We start from the raw sequence: 17,960 nt of genomic DNA, 5'->3' as shown, positions 1-17,960 counted from the left end.
ATTATACTCAATAAACTTAATGTAATTTTGATTTCGCCGAATAGCACAGCACAGACCATTGATAAACTTTCTGTGAATTTAAAGCACAGAATATTCAAATTGAATAGTTTCAATTATCAATATTAATCGGAGAAGGCTTCGTTAACGCATACGCTCATCGTATAGTAATTAAAGACAAATTAATGTCTTCAATATTCAAAAGCGTGTAAACATGTTGATTAGTAGCAATTACCTTGGATGTAGTGTGATTGGTAATTGTTTGATTAAACTATATCTCACGCTCATTAAAGCTTGTGGCATTAGAGAGTTTGGCGCGAATTCGTGGCTTGGCGTTGCCATGCAGATTGACAGTAAATGTGTGAAGCGTACCACGGCGTGAGGCGACAATAGGCTGTCAGATTTCTCCTTATCTCGTCCTTTCACGAAAACAGAGTTTTATTCGAATGATTACTGTCACATGGTTCATCCGTTTAGATCTCGTTAAATATCAATAACTAGCGGCCGCCCGCGACTTCGTACGCGTGACCTCGTTTTACCCCCGTTAGATATCATGTTTATAGATGGCGTTTCACGGCTTCCCCCGCATGAATATTTACGAACGTCAAAAACAGTAGTTTTTCCAGCGCTAGAATTTACATTTACATTTACATTTTAACCAATGACGATAATACTGTAAAGTTTCAACAAAATCCGTTGTGTAGTTTTTGCGTGAATTTATAATATTAGTAGGATGACTTCATAAAGTATAATGATTATTCGAATAATTATAATAAAATTACAATCACAAACTAATAACATCTGCTCACAATAGCAGACTGGAAATAATACAAAATTCGAGTCACTGTGCGGATAAAGGTATTTACTGTAGCGAGATCGTAAAAACGTTCTCAATTGTTTCTACTCTACTGGCTCCATTGATAACCAGATAAATTAAGGCCGTGACTCGTCAGTCGACTGTTCAGAATAATCCAAGGGGACGAATTTTTACATGAAGAAAATGGGAATCGTTACGAAAACCTTTTTTTTGCATATTATTGTGAACTTTTCTGAATATTTTGTTATAAAAATACCAACTAAAGGACGTCCGCTGCTAGAAAAAAGTCTCCTCCAAATATTTTCACAACGATTTGGCCCTGCGCTGACTTCATACAGGTTCTTCCCGCGATCTTCACTAGATCATAGTCCACTAAACCATCTGATAACCAATCTTTGTGAAAATCTTTGGGGAAGGCCTTTGTCCAGCAGTTGACGGGACCATATTATAAACATATAATATAGCGACTTCTGCCCATGCGCTGGAGTGACCAGGTCAAAACCACACTCAATGGTCCACTCCACGAGTGCACAAGAAAATCTGAAGTGCGGGAGGAGTGGCGACGGATTGTGGGGCTTGCCACCGGACCTGGTGTGACGACCACGACCACTCTGGCAAGAGTGTTGCGACGAAGAAGAAGAATAGCAACTTCTAAAGTTTGACAAGTCAAGTCCTATAAAATAGAACAAGACTTCTGTAATTAACATGTTCCCAGTTGATGAAAGAGTAGCCTGAATACCGCTTTTGCGAGCGGTTCTATTCTCTTTATGCTGTAGGTTGTTTGAGATTACAAGAACAGACTTCTGTAATTAGTATGTTTCCAGCAGGGCCTGCGTCTGATGAAGGAGCGGAAGCGTGTGGCGTGGATCCTGCTTCTACTAGCGGTGCTGTTTGCGCTGTGCTGGATGCCGTACAACACCATGCAATTGCTGCTCGACATCAACGCGGTCAATGCTAAGGACCTCAGCATGTACCTGCCTTACGCCTTGTTTATTGGTGAGTTTGGTGCTTTTACTTAAGTCGTAGTTAAGTTTATATAGGTCTTTTGTAACTTAATTTTTAACCTGATGACAGTAAATTGTTAAGTTGAGATGTATCTAATGTTGCTACCAGGGCTACCTATAAGTCACCCAAAACTAGGTTCCATAACTTACAAAAACCATAAATATAGTGTTAGGGCTCATTCGTTTTGTCTTGATGAGGCTCTTACAGAATGTACCAAATTCTATTGTAGTTAGATTAGGTACATGCAGGTTTTTATTTCACTTTAACGGTTGAATGCACCGATAGTTTATTTCGAACCGGTGTTTTGTTACTAAGGGTCATTATTTACATTTGGTCTTCGCTTTAGCTAGATGATAGTCAGGCAGAGAATAGAATAGTTCCTCGCAATTTCTTAGGAATGATTCTCGCATTTATCAAAGACTTTAACATAATTATGCTAGCTGTACTCGCTTTTAACTTTGTTTTAAAAACAGTAAGCCAGGTCTTGCTTATTAAATTATTTTAACCCTCCGTCTGAAGTGCACGGGCTGTATAATAAACTTTCTGGGGCATCATAGAGCTCAGTGAAAACACCTCACAATTTCAGAAGGCGTAAATTTTGTGTATTTACACTCTACACCCTAAGGTTGCTTCTTATTTGTCCATACGATTTAGTATTCATATCAATCTGTGACCGACGTACAGGAATCTTACATTATGGATAAGTTTCATTCATCTTTCATTCATCTGACCTAATGTTAATAATATTAGTACCCAATGCATGTCCATCATATCAAATTAACCCCTACGTGAGTTCCAGTGGACCACGTACGTGACATTTATAATATGGTGTTTATGGAAATGTGGAGCCTTGGGAGCTCAAATTATGTCCCCTATATTTCACCCATAGCATGTTTTTACAAGCTCATAATATGTTCATACGACAATTTTGTAGGTAGAGGAAAATATATTCATGTGCTTTGCAATAAATAATGATGGTTTATAGTAGGTAGGTACCTATTATGTACCTTAGAACCTTTTCAACCTTTTGAATTTATTTTTTATATTATTTTTTATCACCTTGTTTGTTACTGCATTTAAAACTTCCAATCGTTAGTACTAAGGTACTTCTGTGGTTTGACACGTTAAAAATAAGATTATTTTGGTTTGTGCAGGTTTAAGCACTTTCAAAGTAACTTATCTAATTAGTCTTAATAAATATTGTATTGTGAGATTCCACAAACTGTTGAAGTTCTTCTAAAAAGGCTTTGTGCGATGCGAAGAGTTATTAAATAAATAACTTCTAAAAAACTTACTAATACGTAGGTACTTTTAAATAAAGACAAGTAAAATACCTTACAGATATAAGAAATATTTTACTGAAAATTAACGTTCCCATTTGCTAAATAACATTTTACTGAGAAAATTTAAATACACTTACAGATACTTTGCGGTAAAGAAGATACGTGAAAAGATTCTTTACCTAAGCCTTGGTATTTTCTCTAAAGAAGAAAATTAAATAAACAAGCTCATTAAAATAGAAGTAATAAGAGTAATTCACAAAAAGTTTTCGTTGTCAAGTGTAAAAGTTATGTAGTATATTTTAATAAGCATAATTATTTCAGAAATCCTAAAAGATAGTAATGTAATACCTACTAAGCTTATTCATCTGACAAGCTTGAAACGTAAATACTGTTCTTATAACAAAGGGTCCCTTTTCTATTAAAAAATAATATTATAAAATTCAGATGAGCTTTGTATCTTTTCATGAAAAGTATTAAATCATATTAAGCAAATATTTACCGAAAGAGGTAAACTGTTCCAATGTTATCTAAAAAGAATACTCGTGGATACACTTAAGTTCATGACTTTAATTAATTTAAAAAAAAAAAGAATAATTTGGTATACAATTTTATATTTACTATTAATTGAATATTCCATTATATTTATTTTTATTATAACTTTAACATCAGTTCATCTTGTATGTTTTCAATTGTTTATTAAATAGATATCTTGGTCTCTTGAATAATCAATTGATTAAAGAGCCTCAAACTTTCCATTCTAAAATCAATCCGAATTAGTTTTTACTAAAATTAAACATCAACACAAAATTGAAACATTAACAAAAATGTATTTACCTATTATTTATTTCCTTTGAGTTGGAAAGGAGGCATCGAATTTTCTCGAACATTGTAGAGTAATAGGAACCATCACAGCCTTCATTCATCCTCCATGTTTGATCATTTATCATAGACAAGAATATTAGAGGTCTATCCCGAGCCTCTGCTAGCTTCCTGTAACCAGTAAGTACAGTCAGAGGCATCTAAATGACTTTAAACTTTGCTGCAAGCAAATAAGTTTCAATATTCGACAGAAGGTCTTCACTGTCGTGCAGCGACTGTACGTGTAGGGGAGACCGAGGTAAATTGTATCAGAGGAGAGTAAAGTTGTGGCATTGTTGATTGTTTATTACTAGATGTGCCCGCGACTTCGTACGCATGGAAAACAAATCGTAATTTTCACATATTATCTCACCGTCTAAACCTTCTATGGACTACAACAATAATTTCAAACCCAAAATCAGTCCAGCCATTCTTGAGTTTTAGCGAGACTAACGAACATCAATTCGTTTTTATTATTACTAGAGAGCTCGTAACAGTGCGCGTTTTTTAGTTCAATAAGTCTTAAGTTGCGCGCTGCTGCGAGCTCGCTGATAGTTAACAAGTTTCATAATCGACAAAATCACAACTTTCCTCTGATACAACTCACCTCGGTCTCCCCTACCTTACTCAAACGTGTCTAAATTGCAACGAGACACGAATTTATGAGATGTGACTGGCGTGAGCAATATTGTAGGTAGCTACTCAGAGTCAATGCTTCTTTGATCGACGAACTGGCTGTATTTGAGATGGGACAGATAGGACAAAGATCACCAATATTTCCATATGGATACTTATTAAATATGAATAATTATGCATATATTTTAGACGCTATTAGAGATTACATTAATTGTTAAGTCTTTTAAAGACAGCCATATTATATTTTATAAGCTAAGTATGTACTGTGAAGGTAAATAGAGCGAGCTATGCAGGTGGGTTCCATGCATTAATTATAATCAGTACTAAACTAACTTTAACTATAGATATAGAATATTGTTTAAATAAATAATAATAAGATAACCACTTTAACTGAAAACACTATTATTTACTTAAGTAGCCCAATCTAGCATTGTAGTAAATAGCAGTCTTGTTGTTTACAAAATGCATTAATTAAGGTATAAAGTTCATAATAGCCAAGGCCATTCGGCCCAAAAGTTCAGTGGCGAGTCCCAAATACACAAAGTGTACATGTATGTATGTCGGATAAACCTGGATGGCATTTAAAACTAAATCACAGATGTGTATTTAATTTTAGTTTTCCTATCTGCATGTTATTTTGTTACAAGCTCAGTTTATGTAAGCCCTGATAATATGATTATGTTGGATAAAATGTTATAACTCGAGTGTATTAAAGCTGTATTTTTTGGGAAATATCTACCTGGCTTTTTCCATTTGGATGTTTTTTTAAATATTTTTGTACAAAGGGGAATGAGCTCATTATAATACTCGTACGTTTCTTTGCCATAATTGTTGGAGTCGGCAAAAACTTCCAACTGATTTAGCGCTATTTTAAGACGATAATTAAACGGTCGAAGATACGTACTTCAGAGTCGGGGGTTTCCTAGAAAAAAAAAGATTTTCTATTTTGTTAGAGGGAAGCGTCGACTTTGTTGTTGTTTACGCTTGCCGGGACATGTCTCGATGCCAAACCCCTTTAATTTGACCACCGTCCTCGGTTCTACGAAATACAGTTGCCTCAATGCTTTTTATAAAAAAGGCACTTTTTGGTCTTTTATTTTAGCCGCTAACGAGGTCCCGAATGTTTTATGTGTGACGTAGAGTCGGACGTTGGTAATATTCTAACACGTTCCACATTTTGATAGGTAATGGTTGGATGTACCGTTCGATTTATTTGAAAATGTTGAAAAATTTTATGGAAGTTTATTTGCGAAATTAATAAAACCAAACTAATATGAGGCGTGAGGAAGTGCTGAAGTCTCTGTTGTTGAGGCGTATCAGGCTTGCAGCCAACTACGCTTCTAGAAACTTTAAGACAACTAGAAGTAGTGCACTGCAGCGCTGTCTCACGCCTCTAATATTATGTTGGTGTCCTTAAAAAGTTTTAGACCAAAAAGTGTCGGTAGCAATTCACTACTACTTATTGCTACGTAGCAAAGTAGAAAATCCTGTCGTGCTTCGTAGTATTAGTTTATTTGTTCCAAATAATTACACACGTTCGGGTCGTCGCCAGCACCGCCTGTTCTGTGCCCCCGATGGCCTGCGCACACTGCATGCTAACAACACNCCCGATGGCTTGCGCACACTGCATGCTAACAACACACCGACTCCCAGGGCACTCTGTCTTTTGAACATGTTTACGCAAACCGTCCAAGACGTCGACATCTTTGCCAACTCCTTAGAGTGTTTTGTAAAAAAATTAAGATTGTATTTGTCTACTAACCATAAATAGATATAAGTACTTACTAACATTAAATGTAATTTCAAATTGGCAATGTGAGCGCTTTGGATATAAATCTGTAAGCTCACTTGCATGTTAATTAAATAAATAAATAAATAAATAAATAAAAACTTAGCTTATTACAACTACATATTTCGTCCGTCGTATTAAACATTAAAATTGAGTTTAAAAATGACAAGTTACTCTTAGATCCTACTTAATGGTACCTAATTTCGCATTTCAAAACTAAAGGGTTTTTGAATTACTGTATAACTATGTATTGACCTACTTAATTTCAAACTTTTCTGTCCAAGGGGTCTCTAACAATCAGTGTGATGTATCTGTTTGGCAAACAGTCCTATCATGTCCTCTAAAACTTCGTATGACCCTCTAAAAGTTGAAGCAATCAAAACAACATTAGTCAAGTTGACTGCTTTCAGAAGAACTCAAACACGATCGGATTCGTTTCATCCTCTTATCGCTTTAACAGTCGTAAGTCATTAAAACGACAAAGTCTGCCGACAATTTGCAGTCACTGGAAAATTCCAGATGTATCGGAAAAGGAACATGTTTGTTATTCCTCTAGTTTCCTTTACTTTGTAGCCCAATTATTCTTGGAAAAATATCATAATGTAATACGTTACTATGGGTTTTCAAGAAAACTTCGCAGCTTGAACTAGAGAGATTTAGAGCCTTAAGAAGCATCTGAAAGGGATCGTCTCTGTGTGTGTTTTTGGATCTCCGAGTCTTTATGTTCATCTCTTTAATAGTGTGTATCTACCCTTGTATTTGCTGGCTTACCTTTATGACGTCAAATAAAAAGGGTTCTAACCTATTTTTTGAGTAATTTAATTGAGATGTGCTAAATCTATACCAATTGATTTACTAAAGAATAGGTATTATTTTAAACTTCATTTGGATGTGCGTGGATGTGCAGCGCGTGTAGAGGCCGGCGACCCCGCGGGGGCGTGCAGGCGCACACTGCTACAGGCGAGGGCGGAAAAATACATCACCCTTGAAATAAATCGGGTTACCTATATTTTTCCTATCAGGAGGTAATTCTCGACCTTACCAGTAACAACTTTTATATGAGAAGAGATAACAAAAGAAACTATTTTAAAACACTTTATATTACCTACTCGTGGAAGTTGGTATTAGTGAAAAAGATGAATAATAATAATAATAAATTCTTTATTTTCTCCACAATCTAAATCTAAAGGTTTACAATGTAAGGTGATTATCTTAAATTACAATTAAATGTAGTGGACAGACACTTAGATTGCGGGAGACTGGTGTCTGAGCTAGGCTGCGAGCCTGTATTACAGAACACCAGGACTCTCCGCTCTCGACGTGACCGACTAAAACCTGACCTGTGTGTGTATATGTGTAAGTGTGTATGTGAATGGGAGAAGTGCTGGAATGAGAGTTGTGTACTTATCTATCAGCATGAAGGAACTTTTCAGTTTCATTATAGTTCAGAGTTTGTAAGAATTTTGTTACCTTTATTTTACACTCAAGCTATATCTACCCCAAAAACCCAAATTTTTACGCGAAATACGACGCTCCGTGGATAAAATGATACACGCGTAACGTTTCCCTCTAGTTTTTCATCGCGAGGTCGTTGCTGTCATGACAAATGTAGTGGCTCTATGACAAATGTGGAGTGATTGAGGAAATGAAATTACAGAGCACAGCTCCTCCCGTATGTAGGATGTGTGTTATTTGTGTGTACGAGCCGTGAAAGATACGCTACAATTTGAAAACAACAGTAGAAAAATCGTGCTCGGAAAATATAAGTTACATAATTACCGTAACTTAAATATTGTGCACCTTTATAATGGCGTTGGGCTAGGAATCTTCCTGGAAAATATACTTTTCAGGCGCACCTAGTGTTTGTACTTACATCCTTTAAGGCGAGGTAGCTTTAAATGTCATCAGCTGTTCTCACTGAGTTGCCGACTACTCGTAATCGAATGATGGGGCCTTTAGTATCACTATGTGATGTTGACCCTTCCACGGGACTCCCCAAACGTGCACAATTTTATTGTGATACATACACACTGGGTCACGCTCGCTTTACATGGAATCATGGTGGGTAAATATTGCCCTTTTACCCAGTGTTAACCCTATAAAACGGAGTTTATCCTGTTACGTGATGAATTAATGCTATGTCTACCTTGTCAAACCGTTTGTAATATATTAATTAAAGTAATTAAGTAGATTAACGGCCTTTTTGTTAAAGTAGGTATTTCGTTTAGGATTATCTTAACATGGAAACGCGCTTCATTATATGACAAGTGCTTACTTTATAAAAGTTTGAAGTAAATACTCGTAGGTAGGGAAATATCGTTTTTAGGCCTTATATTGTTACGGACCAGGACTAACAGATTCAATATCTAATTTATTTATATGGAGTGTTATTATTAACAATTTTATTAAAAGCCATCTTGAAGTGTTCAGACAAAAAGTTCCATCTAATAATATAAATAAGAAATAAAATTACATTACCTATCTACAGTTCAATATATTATTTTTAAATTATAGCATAATATTTTAGTAGTTCTTTAAACGCTTATTATAAATAATTCAACAAGTGAGACTAACGAGCTCGTGTTCACTATGCTATGCTAACTGATAAAGCCACGGGTACTAATCCTGTCTTATCCCGTGTTCCCGCAATAAAGCGATAAACCAAAGCTGGTAATCCTTGCAGGACCACCCTGATTGTTGTGGCTGTGAGGTAGGTGGTATTTAGTCTGTCTCGGACTCGGAGAACCCTTGTTCGTAACCCAATGGGCGCAAGCTAGCTAAGAGCTTCCAAATCGTATACTCAACAATATTAAGCTTTTACCGCTTGGCCAACGCAGCTTACGCTGGTGTAATGAACTGCCCATATGAAATTTAGTTCTTTTTTATTATTATGCTCCCTACGAGTATGTAGCTCAAAAAAGCTGAAATTTGAAACTTTAAAAACTTCAAGTCATAGCCAGTTAATTGGACTAGGCGTCCAACCGTTCAAGGCTGCGTGTGCGACAGATGCGAAAATATGGGTATCCTTCCGTTTGGCCAAATTACTTTTCGCCAAATTTCACTTCGCAAACAACTTATCGCCAAAGTTTCATTTCCCAAATGAACTTTTAGCAACTGTACTTTTTGCAACTAATTCATTTGGCCAAATTATCATTTGGTAAAATTTTACTTGGCAAATGTTTATATAGCAAATGTTTTATTTGCCAAATATTATATCCCAAATAATTTGTTCGGCCAAATTGACACTTCACATACTTACCCACCGTTACCCACAAATCAAAGCATAAGGCTGTAGCTGATGATCATGTATCATGGTTTTCACAAGAATTTTATGTAAAACAAAGAGATTGCAGAAAATAGTATGGTTGCAAAAGTAGGTATTACAGAAAATAGTAGGTTAGGTTAGGTTAGAACAGTGACCCTTAATGCGCGAAGGCGAAGCGTGCCGCGGCAGCGGCCGCCGAGCGCTAGAATCACCTCGTTGTTAATGAATCATTTGAAAATTTCGATAAAAAGAATGAAATAAGAAAATTAATTTCGAACAAATTTTATATTAACTATCCACTAAACAAAATAATAGCCACAAGCTAATTTGTATTTCATTCTATGCACCAATCAAATTATTTTCTAAATAGTTTATCGTGAAATATTTTTGCCAAATGAAACATTTGGCAAAAAATACTTTGCCAAACAATAATTTGCTAAACAATAATATGCCAAAAACGACATTTGCGAACTAAAAGTTTGCAATAAGTTGTTTTGTCAAATGAGAATTACTAAATGAAAATTTGCGAAACGTTGTTTGCGATGTGATAATTTGGGAAACGTTTTTTGGCCAAACATTAGTAATCCGAAAATATGTTTAGGTGATAGAACCTGTGCAGTGATGAGAGCCTTATTTATTGTACGTTTCCGTACTCATATTTCATACATTCCGCTCAGTTGTCATCAAATAAAATCCATTACATTCCCAGTAATATCCTCCTTCACACGCGCCGTACTTTCCCCAACGTATTATATTCAGGCTACGTGATTGTCATAGGGAATTTTCGTTTGGTTAGGTCTTTGGTCACGCTAAGGCCGCAACTTCGCAAGTGACGTAAGTGAGTCGGTGATAAATGACCTTCGATGAAGCAACAGGTTTGGGACGACTGCTGAGTGACGTGTGACAGTGAGCGCGGGCGGGGCGGGCTGGATGGAGCGGGCGTGGGCGGGCGGCTGCCCTTTCCGCGTGTTGGGCGGCCGCGGGTTGACTGCGCAAACTTAAATCACGGACTGTAGCAACTACTGGCCACAATAAATGGATCATTTATACTTCCCTGACAACTTAGCACGTCCCTACGTTTGTGAGCTATATCATAACTAGATAATTTTCGTCAACTTGAGTCATGACATAATTAAAATCTTCTGAGTTGCAATGTGCATCGCGACTGCAATAAGCTGCTGAGTTCACTGATTACTCTTTTTCTGTCCTGTCCCTTCTTTATCATTGTCTGTCACACTTGCACTGACCAGTTGGTTGTTTATCATAGGCGGCTTCCACAATCCACAGATTCCCCGGGCAAAGAGTAAGAGGGTTCTCAACTTACTTCAAGTGCAACTGTGCAACCAATGTTCATGACATTTGAAAACAATTAAAAATTTGTAAGTATAATGACCTTTGACGATATCAAATGAAAGCAACGGAAATGACGTATACGCGTGACGTCACAGCAAAAGCTCGGTGTCGCCTGACCGGGAAAACAGATTAGAGACGGGAAACGAAGAAATTATGGGGGCGGATGCCCTTTGCCCGGCTCCAGCAGGCATGCCCGACTCCGCCAACATCTAATCGGTTTTTCTCTTTGTCCTTATTACTTTTGCAGCTTATCTTCACTCAAATATTATGAAAATAAAAAATTTCGTATTAAAACGATACCTAAAGAAATTATAGTTTCTTTTTTCTTTAAATGAATATCAACCCTGTTAATGCGCGATGTTGTAAAACGTCCGTGTACATAAAGATAGATCAGTGATTATAACTAAGGCATAAACCGAATCAAGTATTCATGGCAGTGTAATGTTGTTTACCCCTGACGCTGACACATCGGCGACGCGACGCGGCGCCCAATAAGCGGACTTTATTACGGTAGCCCTTATCTTTTATGTAAAGCGTTTATGTACTTCCTGCTATTAATTACAGAAACATTGTGCTTATTTTACTACTTTTATTAATTCTGTTCTTTATTACAACATTTAAGAGCACTTTAAGGATAGTTTTATCAATGGATTTCAGAAGCTTATCAGTAGGTCGTGAGTGTGAAAAATGTGCATGAATTAAGCAGTCCTAATATTCGTTTTAGGTTTTATGGCTGCTCATTTCTTCGAAATTGTCTTTTAGTGGGTATTTAGAAAGGTAAGTTAGGTACGCACTGAATGCAAAAACAATTTGCACATTCCGATGGGTTTCATCACATCAACCTGTGCGGGATCAAAGTTCACGACACCGCCGCGCGCCGGATTGCTCGCGAGCGCGGTAGAGGAGCGGCGAGAGACGTTCATTTAAAACATCGCCAATTTGCACAGCGATGCTCTTAATACATTAAACATTATCCATTGTGCGTAGCTACTTAATTGCTTTAGATTAAGATTGTTTACAACGTTTATCCTAAATAAATATCCTACATAAATGAACACGGGCGAAGCTGCGAGTAGATGCTATTATTGTCATATGAATTAAATATAATATTGATGGTGTATTCCGTTATAGCACTGCGAGCACCAGTACCAGTGAGAGTAATCTTTTTTTTATGCAAGACAAGGCAGGTAGGTATTTGACCGCAATCGCACCTGGTGTTATGTGAGATGCAGTCTAGGATGATACATATCTGCCCTGTAAGTATTTCAGAACACACCCTTAGTTTTGTAATTGTTAACACAAAAAATTCTGGCAGGTATGAGTATTTGATAAAAATAAAACCCGTATCGAATTGTGCAGAAGTTAGATGCGCCATTGTACTCTTTGTGTGAACACATTCGGTGTCAATGTGAAAAACCCAGTGAAGCATACCGTCGAGTCTTCTCACGCTATTGTCCGAGCGAATCGTGTTATGACTCGGAAGCAGGTCAAGCAGCGTTCCATGTCACGCGACATATCGGCGAGTGTTACAACTTTCGCTTTCATTCCTTTATTGGTGTCGTCATACCTGCGTGCGATAGCGGTTACAACAATTCATACAGCCCCGATGCCTTGAGTAGAGAGACATTACAGTCCCGCCCGTCTAAAAAGATCAACAGCCTTCTTTGTTATATTAAAGACATTTTTTTCTCAATTTCAAGTTTATTTCAACCTGCTCTTGCTATGTTTTATTCATGTTTTAAGCATGTTTTATTGCTATTAGTTGCTTACAGGAACGTTGCTACATCATCATCATCATCATTTCAGCCATAGGACGTCCACTGCTGAACATAGGCCTCCCCCAATGCTTTCCATGTTGATCGATTGGCAGCGGTCTGCGTCCAGCGCTACAACAATATTTTTTTCGAACGTTATCTGAAGGAACTCTCGGGGACAAAAATAATTTTAATTCTATCTTTTAATTCGCACTGGTAATGAATTATCTGCATAGCGTGCATTAATATTATGACTGTTAATTAATATTTATACGACATGGTCAATGGTCATCAACGTGAGCCGTTACATGGCGCGACTCAGCTGCGCCGCACACGACGCCGCCAGTTCGTAGCGATGAGAGGCTTTACACGAGGCGACGGCCGCGGCGCCATGAATTATGGAAATATTATGCTAAGCTAGTACTAATTTAGCCCCATGGCTGTATAAATCTTGTTATTTAAATGTCTCACCTATCCGGAATCGATCAGGGAAGTCATTCAGCCAACAGGTTTATAAAATAATGTTTCTAACTAGATAGGTAGAGTCTGTCTAATCCTCATTTAAATTCTTTTACATTTTATACCGGTATCTAATTCTACAGAAGACAAGTTCTACTCCAAAGAATTACGCTGCATTAAAAACACATTACTTGAGCTCAGTTACAATAAATTATTATATTATTATGCCGCGTAATGTAGGGAAATCTCTAGTAAATCCTTCGCTTGCCGTCCTTGCAGCGCCGGCCCCGCCCGGGGCGCGGTGGACTGCATTCCTGCTATTATTTATAGCTCCTATAATTTCTAGAATTCTTGAGATGTTATTTCAGATTAACTAGGAAATGATTGCGCCGCGTCGTTGTTTTGAATAATGCAGTCAATGTTTTTCCTTGTCGGATTCTCTTTTATAAGCTTTTTATGCCGACATTGTTACAACGGAGTTCCACAAGACGATAGATAGGAACTCGTAGATTACCTACAGCGATTTGTTCAAATTGTCCAATCTGAAAATCGAACTCTCCTGTTTTCTATTACGAACCAGTAAGTGGTCTACTGACTCATATCGTTGGTATCTACATAATTATGTTCGATAATATAAAGCAACAGCAAAAATGTGAAGTCGTTTTACTTATTTTTGAATGGTACAGTGATGGTACATAAAGGTAAATTACCCATGAACATGAACAGCGTCGCCCGTAAGGCCTCGTATCTTCACACTCGGCCGCCTCAACTCTCCCGGGGATATTAAACTCTCCGCATTCCATAATCTCACACTTCTATTAGTAATCATTTTATTAATAGTTCATATAGCTTCAAATATTACGTCCAAGTTTCTTTATTCAGTTTTAATTGGCGTCATAGAAACGAATGCATATAAATAAATATTTAAAGATTAATTATCAGTTATTTTATAACTATTTACTGAGCTCTAGCTACCCGTTCAAGTGAAACGAATAAGTTACAACCTTGTATTGGCAATCAAAGTGTTACAATCGATAATCTTACTTAATATGTCGATGTAACATAGAGTTTAGAATTCATTTAAGTTTCATATTACACACAGTTCAGCCCTAGTTCCCCGCGCTACCTCCCCGTGCTAGTAATAGGGCTTTCACGAGCAGCCGCCACTTTCCTTTATCTCCGTAGCCTTTGTTCGACTTCAACTTTATATTTAATCGATTTAGCGCTCAATAACCAAGTATGTATCCACTTCAAGCCTGCCCTTTAAGCTTATTGCATAAAAATCGGTCCGATGATCAGATGTTGCACTGACGTAAGGCTATTATTGAATATAACCGCTGCACCGTTTACAGCATTTTGTCGATATCTTAATGATTTAACTTTTAAGTGAAAGTGATCGATTCTTCATAATCATTATATCGGAGGAAAAAGTTACTGAGTGAATGTACCTTTAGAGAACGAATGCGCTTGTGTAGCGAGGAGAGCACACCCAATACATTACTATCTCTTCCACTTTATCGGCAATTAATATATTATTTATAGCCTCTTCGCCGTCCAGTTAATTGTTGTTTTTACTTTTTTATCAATTACCTATATATCGATACTTTTCAATTATTTTTACGCTCTAATTAAAAAAAAACTATAATCAGTAAAATTATAAGTAAGACACTTGAAATTATAAGTAAACTTCTTCAGGAAAATTTACGTCCTACCTACCTATTGCCAAAATTTTCGTTGACTGTTGGAAAAAATGAGTTTTTGGGCTTAAAGGTGTAAAAATATTTATTTAGGCCTATCTTTGACAAATGAACTCGATTCTCATTATTGAACGATGTCTTTGTATTGGGTCGAGCGCCCCGCCAGAGGCCGCTGACGAATGAATCACAAACCCGACGACACCCGCGAATGACACCACTGATGGTGTGGTGTACTGACGCGTCTGTGCCATTAAGTTGTCGCTGGGACAGCGATTGATTGTTCGCTCGGTGATTGCTTAGTAATCCGTCTGTTTTACATTAAAACATATTTCAATTAATTTGATGTAAAATTATGTAACTTTTATCGAATTCTAAGAGGATTTACACTTAAACTTTACCAAGAAGATTAGTTTCCTAAGTCCTAACAGATTAACCTGTATTACAGAATTTCTGAACTCTACCTAACCATAAGGAATTCAGTAAATCACGTTACGAGGCACTTAAAAATAGTAGCTTTCAAACTTATAAAATAATAATAACACAAAGGAAACTACTACATGTTGTGTTAATAGTGTAAATACGGACGCAATAAGCGTGTTTACCCTTAAAGATGCTAAACAAAATAATCTGTTATTCAAAATAATTATTTGCTATTGCGTTCATGCTTCCTCCTTAAAAGCACGTGCACACAGTAGGTACTTCTTAGTCATCGCACAGGCAGAGTATGCTCCACGAGGTCGCGAAGACCTACCTTTTCTATAAAATGATTCAAATACATTGATATGTGAACGAGTATCTATGCCAACCAGTTCTGGCTCTTATAAAAGTGGCTAAATTGTGTTATTGTAGCGTAGCGTAGGTTTACTTACTGCGTTGTCCTGACGGCGGCCTTGGACTGTGGCTCGGTGCAGCGTAATTGTGGCTCGCTATGCTAATAATGCATAATGGTGCAGTACGCGCCTGCGCCGTGTGAGATAACACGCACAGCACGTTACTTATGTACAGTGATAAAATTACCGATGCTAAGATCATACCATTCCTATGTTCTTGTGTGGCTTTGAACAGCAGAACATGATTTTATTATATTACAAAATATGCTTTTGTGCCAACAACGTTAATGCCTGCATACTCAGGCTGTCATAACATTCTCTGTTGGCCTATGAGTAGCGGTTGCTTGACGATGTTTTTTATTCCATAAAAATAGCATCGTTGCAAGCACAATGGGTCCATGACAACTCTCGAAGATGCTCAAGCGCCGCGACGCTCACACGCCCTCACCCAGTGGCCCAGTGGCGGCGGGGTGACTGACACAGAGCAAGGTGACTGACATCGCAGGTGCTGATCAGGCTGCCCGACGTAACGCCAACTGTTCGGAACTAATTGCAGCATTGCAGTCAATTAATATGTTGAGATTAGATACATTTCTTTTCTTACTCACTTGCTTCACAATGTAGATTACCTACAGTAAAAGCAAAAAGATTGAGCATTGTGTTCAATGATGTGTACAATCATACCTAGTACCTAAATATCTCTCATAAACAGTACATATCAGGCCCAGCTTGTTAAATGGCATGCCTTTACCACTAACATAATATTTAATGCAATATTGAGGTGATTCTAAATAGCTGTAGTTAATATAATATAATACGAATTACAACCAGGACAATAGGAAATGGACTCAGGAGATTGCGAATTTTCCCAACCATTACCAGAACGAGGAGTGCTGGTGGCAGGTGCGCCCGCGCCGCGTGCAGCAGACGTGCCCGAAGCACTGACTTTCTCCGCATTCCGGCGCCGGCGCTGCTGCAGGGTAAAACACCTAGATCACTTGCTGCATTTTTACTTATAGGTTCTTTAGAAATTGGCCAATCTTCCGCATTCAATAATATGTGAATGGCAAATAATTAATCACTGATCGTTGATATATTTTCGAAGGAATTTTATAGATTTAACATCACATGTAGAATATAATCATGATGATAAAACGGCAACAAACGAAAACCAGCAAGATATAAGTGTGGATCTCTTACAAAAAGTAAGAAAAAAAGTCAGTAATTTATTTTGGTTTAAAGTAATAGGTATTTTTTGAATGATCAAACGAACTTACCAAGTGAAGTTCGATCTAAATTATCCTGTTTTCGCCGAAGAGATTTAAGTTACCATGTAGTACCCCTGTACGACAACCCAATCCGCACACAATATTCAGCGTAGTAGTAGTAAAAAACAAAAGAGCGGGCAACCCCACCCCTACCACGCTGTGGGCTCGGTGTCCGAGCGGTCTCATTATATTTAGAGAAGAGATGACATTGACGTTTACCTCCAGGGAAGAAGATATAGAAATCTTCGGGTTGGGAGGGACCTTAAATCTCTTCGGCGAAAACAGGATAATTTAGATCGAACTTCACTTGGTAAGTTCGTTTGATCATTCAATAAAAAATGGCTACTGGGTAACATCTCGCATTACCTCGGAGCAAAAGAATGGCTACTGGGTAACATCTCGCATTACCTCGGAGCAAAAAATGGCTACTGGTTAACATCGCGCGTTAACTTGGAGCTAAAAATGGGTCAAAGTTACGCGTCGTGTCACAACGCTTATAATAAAAATGTACGAGCACTTGCACAAAATAGTTGTTAAAACCAACCTTGTGTTGGGTCTAATTCTCGTCACTACACTGCACAACTTAAAATAATTACGTTTTTTGTCGGTAAAAACGTCCTGGTGACGTCACTTAAGCATTTTTCTTATACTGCGTGCGGTCGTTGCGCGTGCGCACAAAGGAATGAGACCGCTCGGACACCGAGCCCACAGCGTGGTAGGGGTGGGGTTGCCCGCTCTTTTGTTTTTTACTACTACTACGCTGAATATTGTGTGCGGATTGGGTTGTCGTACAGGGGTACTACATGGTAAAATAAATCTCGGAGGCGAAAGCAGGATAATTTTTAAATAAATACAACACATTATCTTAGAGGCTCTGAAAAAGCTCATAAAATATTTTGCTCGTACTTTACTTACGTACAATCTGGACTACAGTGTAGGCCTACTTACT

General features: G+C 37.6%; 1 protein-coding gene across 1 annotated transcript in view; it reads left to right on the top strand.

The window, feature by feature from the left end:
* Window positions 1-1,833, top strand: part of NGR-A12 (neuropeptide receptor A12) — a 66,779-nt gene extending 64,946 nt beyond the window's left edge. Inside the window, exon 6 of the mRNA XM_028308944.1 lies at window positions 1,642-1,833. Coding sequence (XP_028164745.1) covers window positions 1,642-1,833 — 192 coding nt within the window. The remainder of the gene's footprint in view (window positions 1-1,641) is intronic.
* The last annotated feature ends 16,127 nt before the right edge of the window (window positions 1,834-17,960 follow it).

The sequence above is a fragment of the Ostrinia furnacalis genome, unplaced genomic scaffold, assembly GCF_004193835.3.
Source record: "Ostrinia furnacalis isolate ACB-3 unplaced genomic scaffold, ASM419383v2 OfSCF2569, whole genome shotgun sequence".
Taxonomy (NCBI): domain Eukaryota; kingdom Metazoa; phylum Arthropoda; class Insecta; order Lepidoptera; family Crambidae; genus Ostrinia; species Ostrinia furnacalis.
This window is presented reverse-complemented; position numbering and strand designations above follow the sequence as displayed.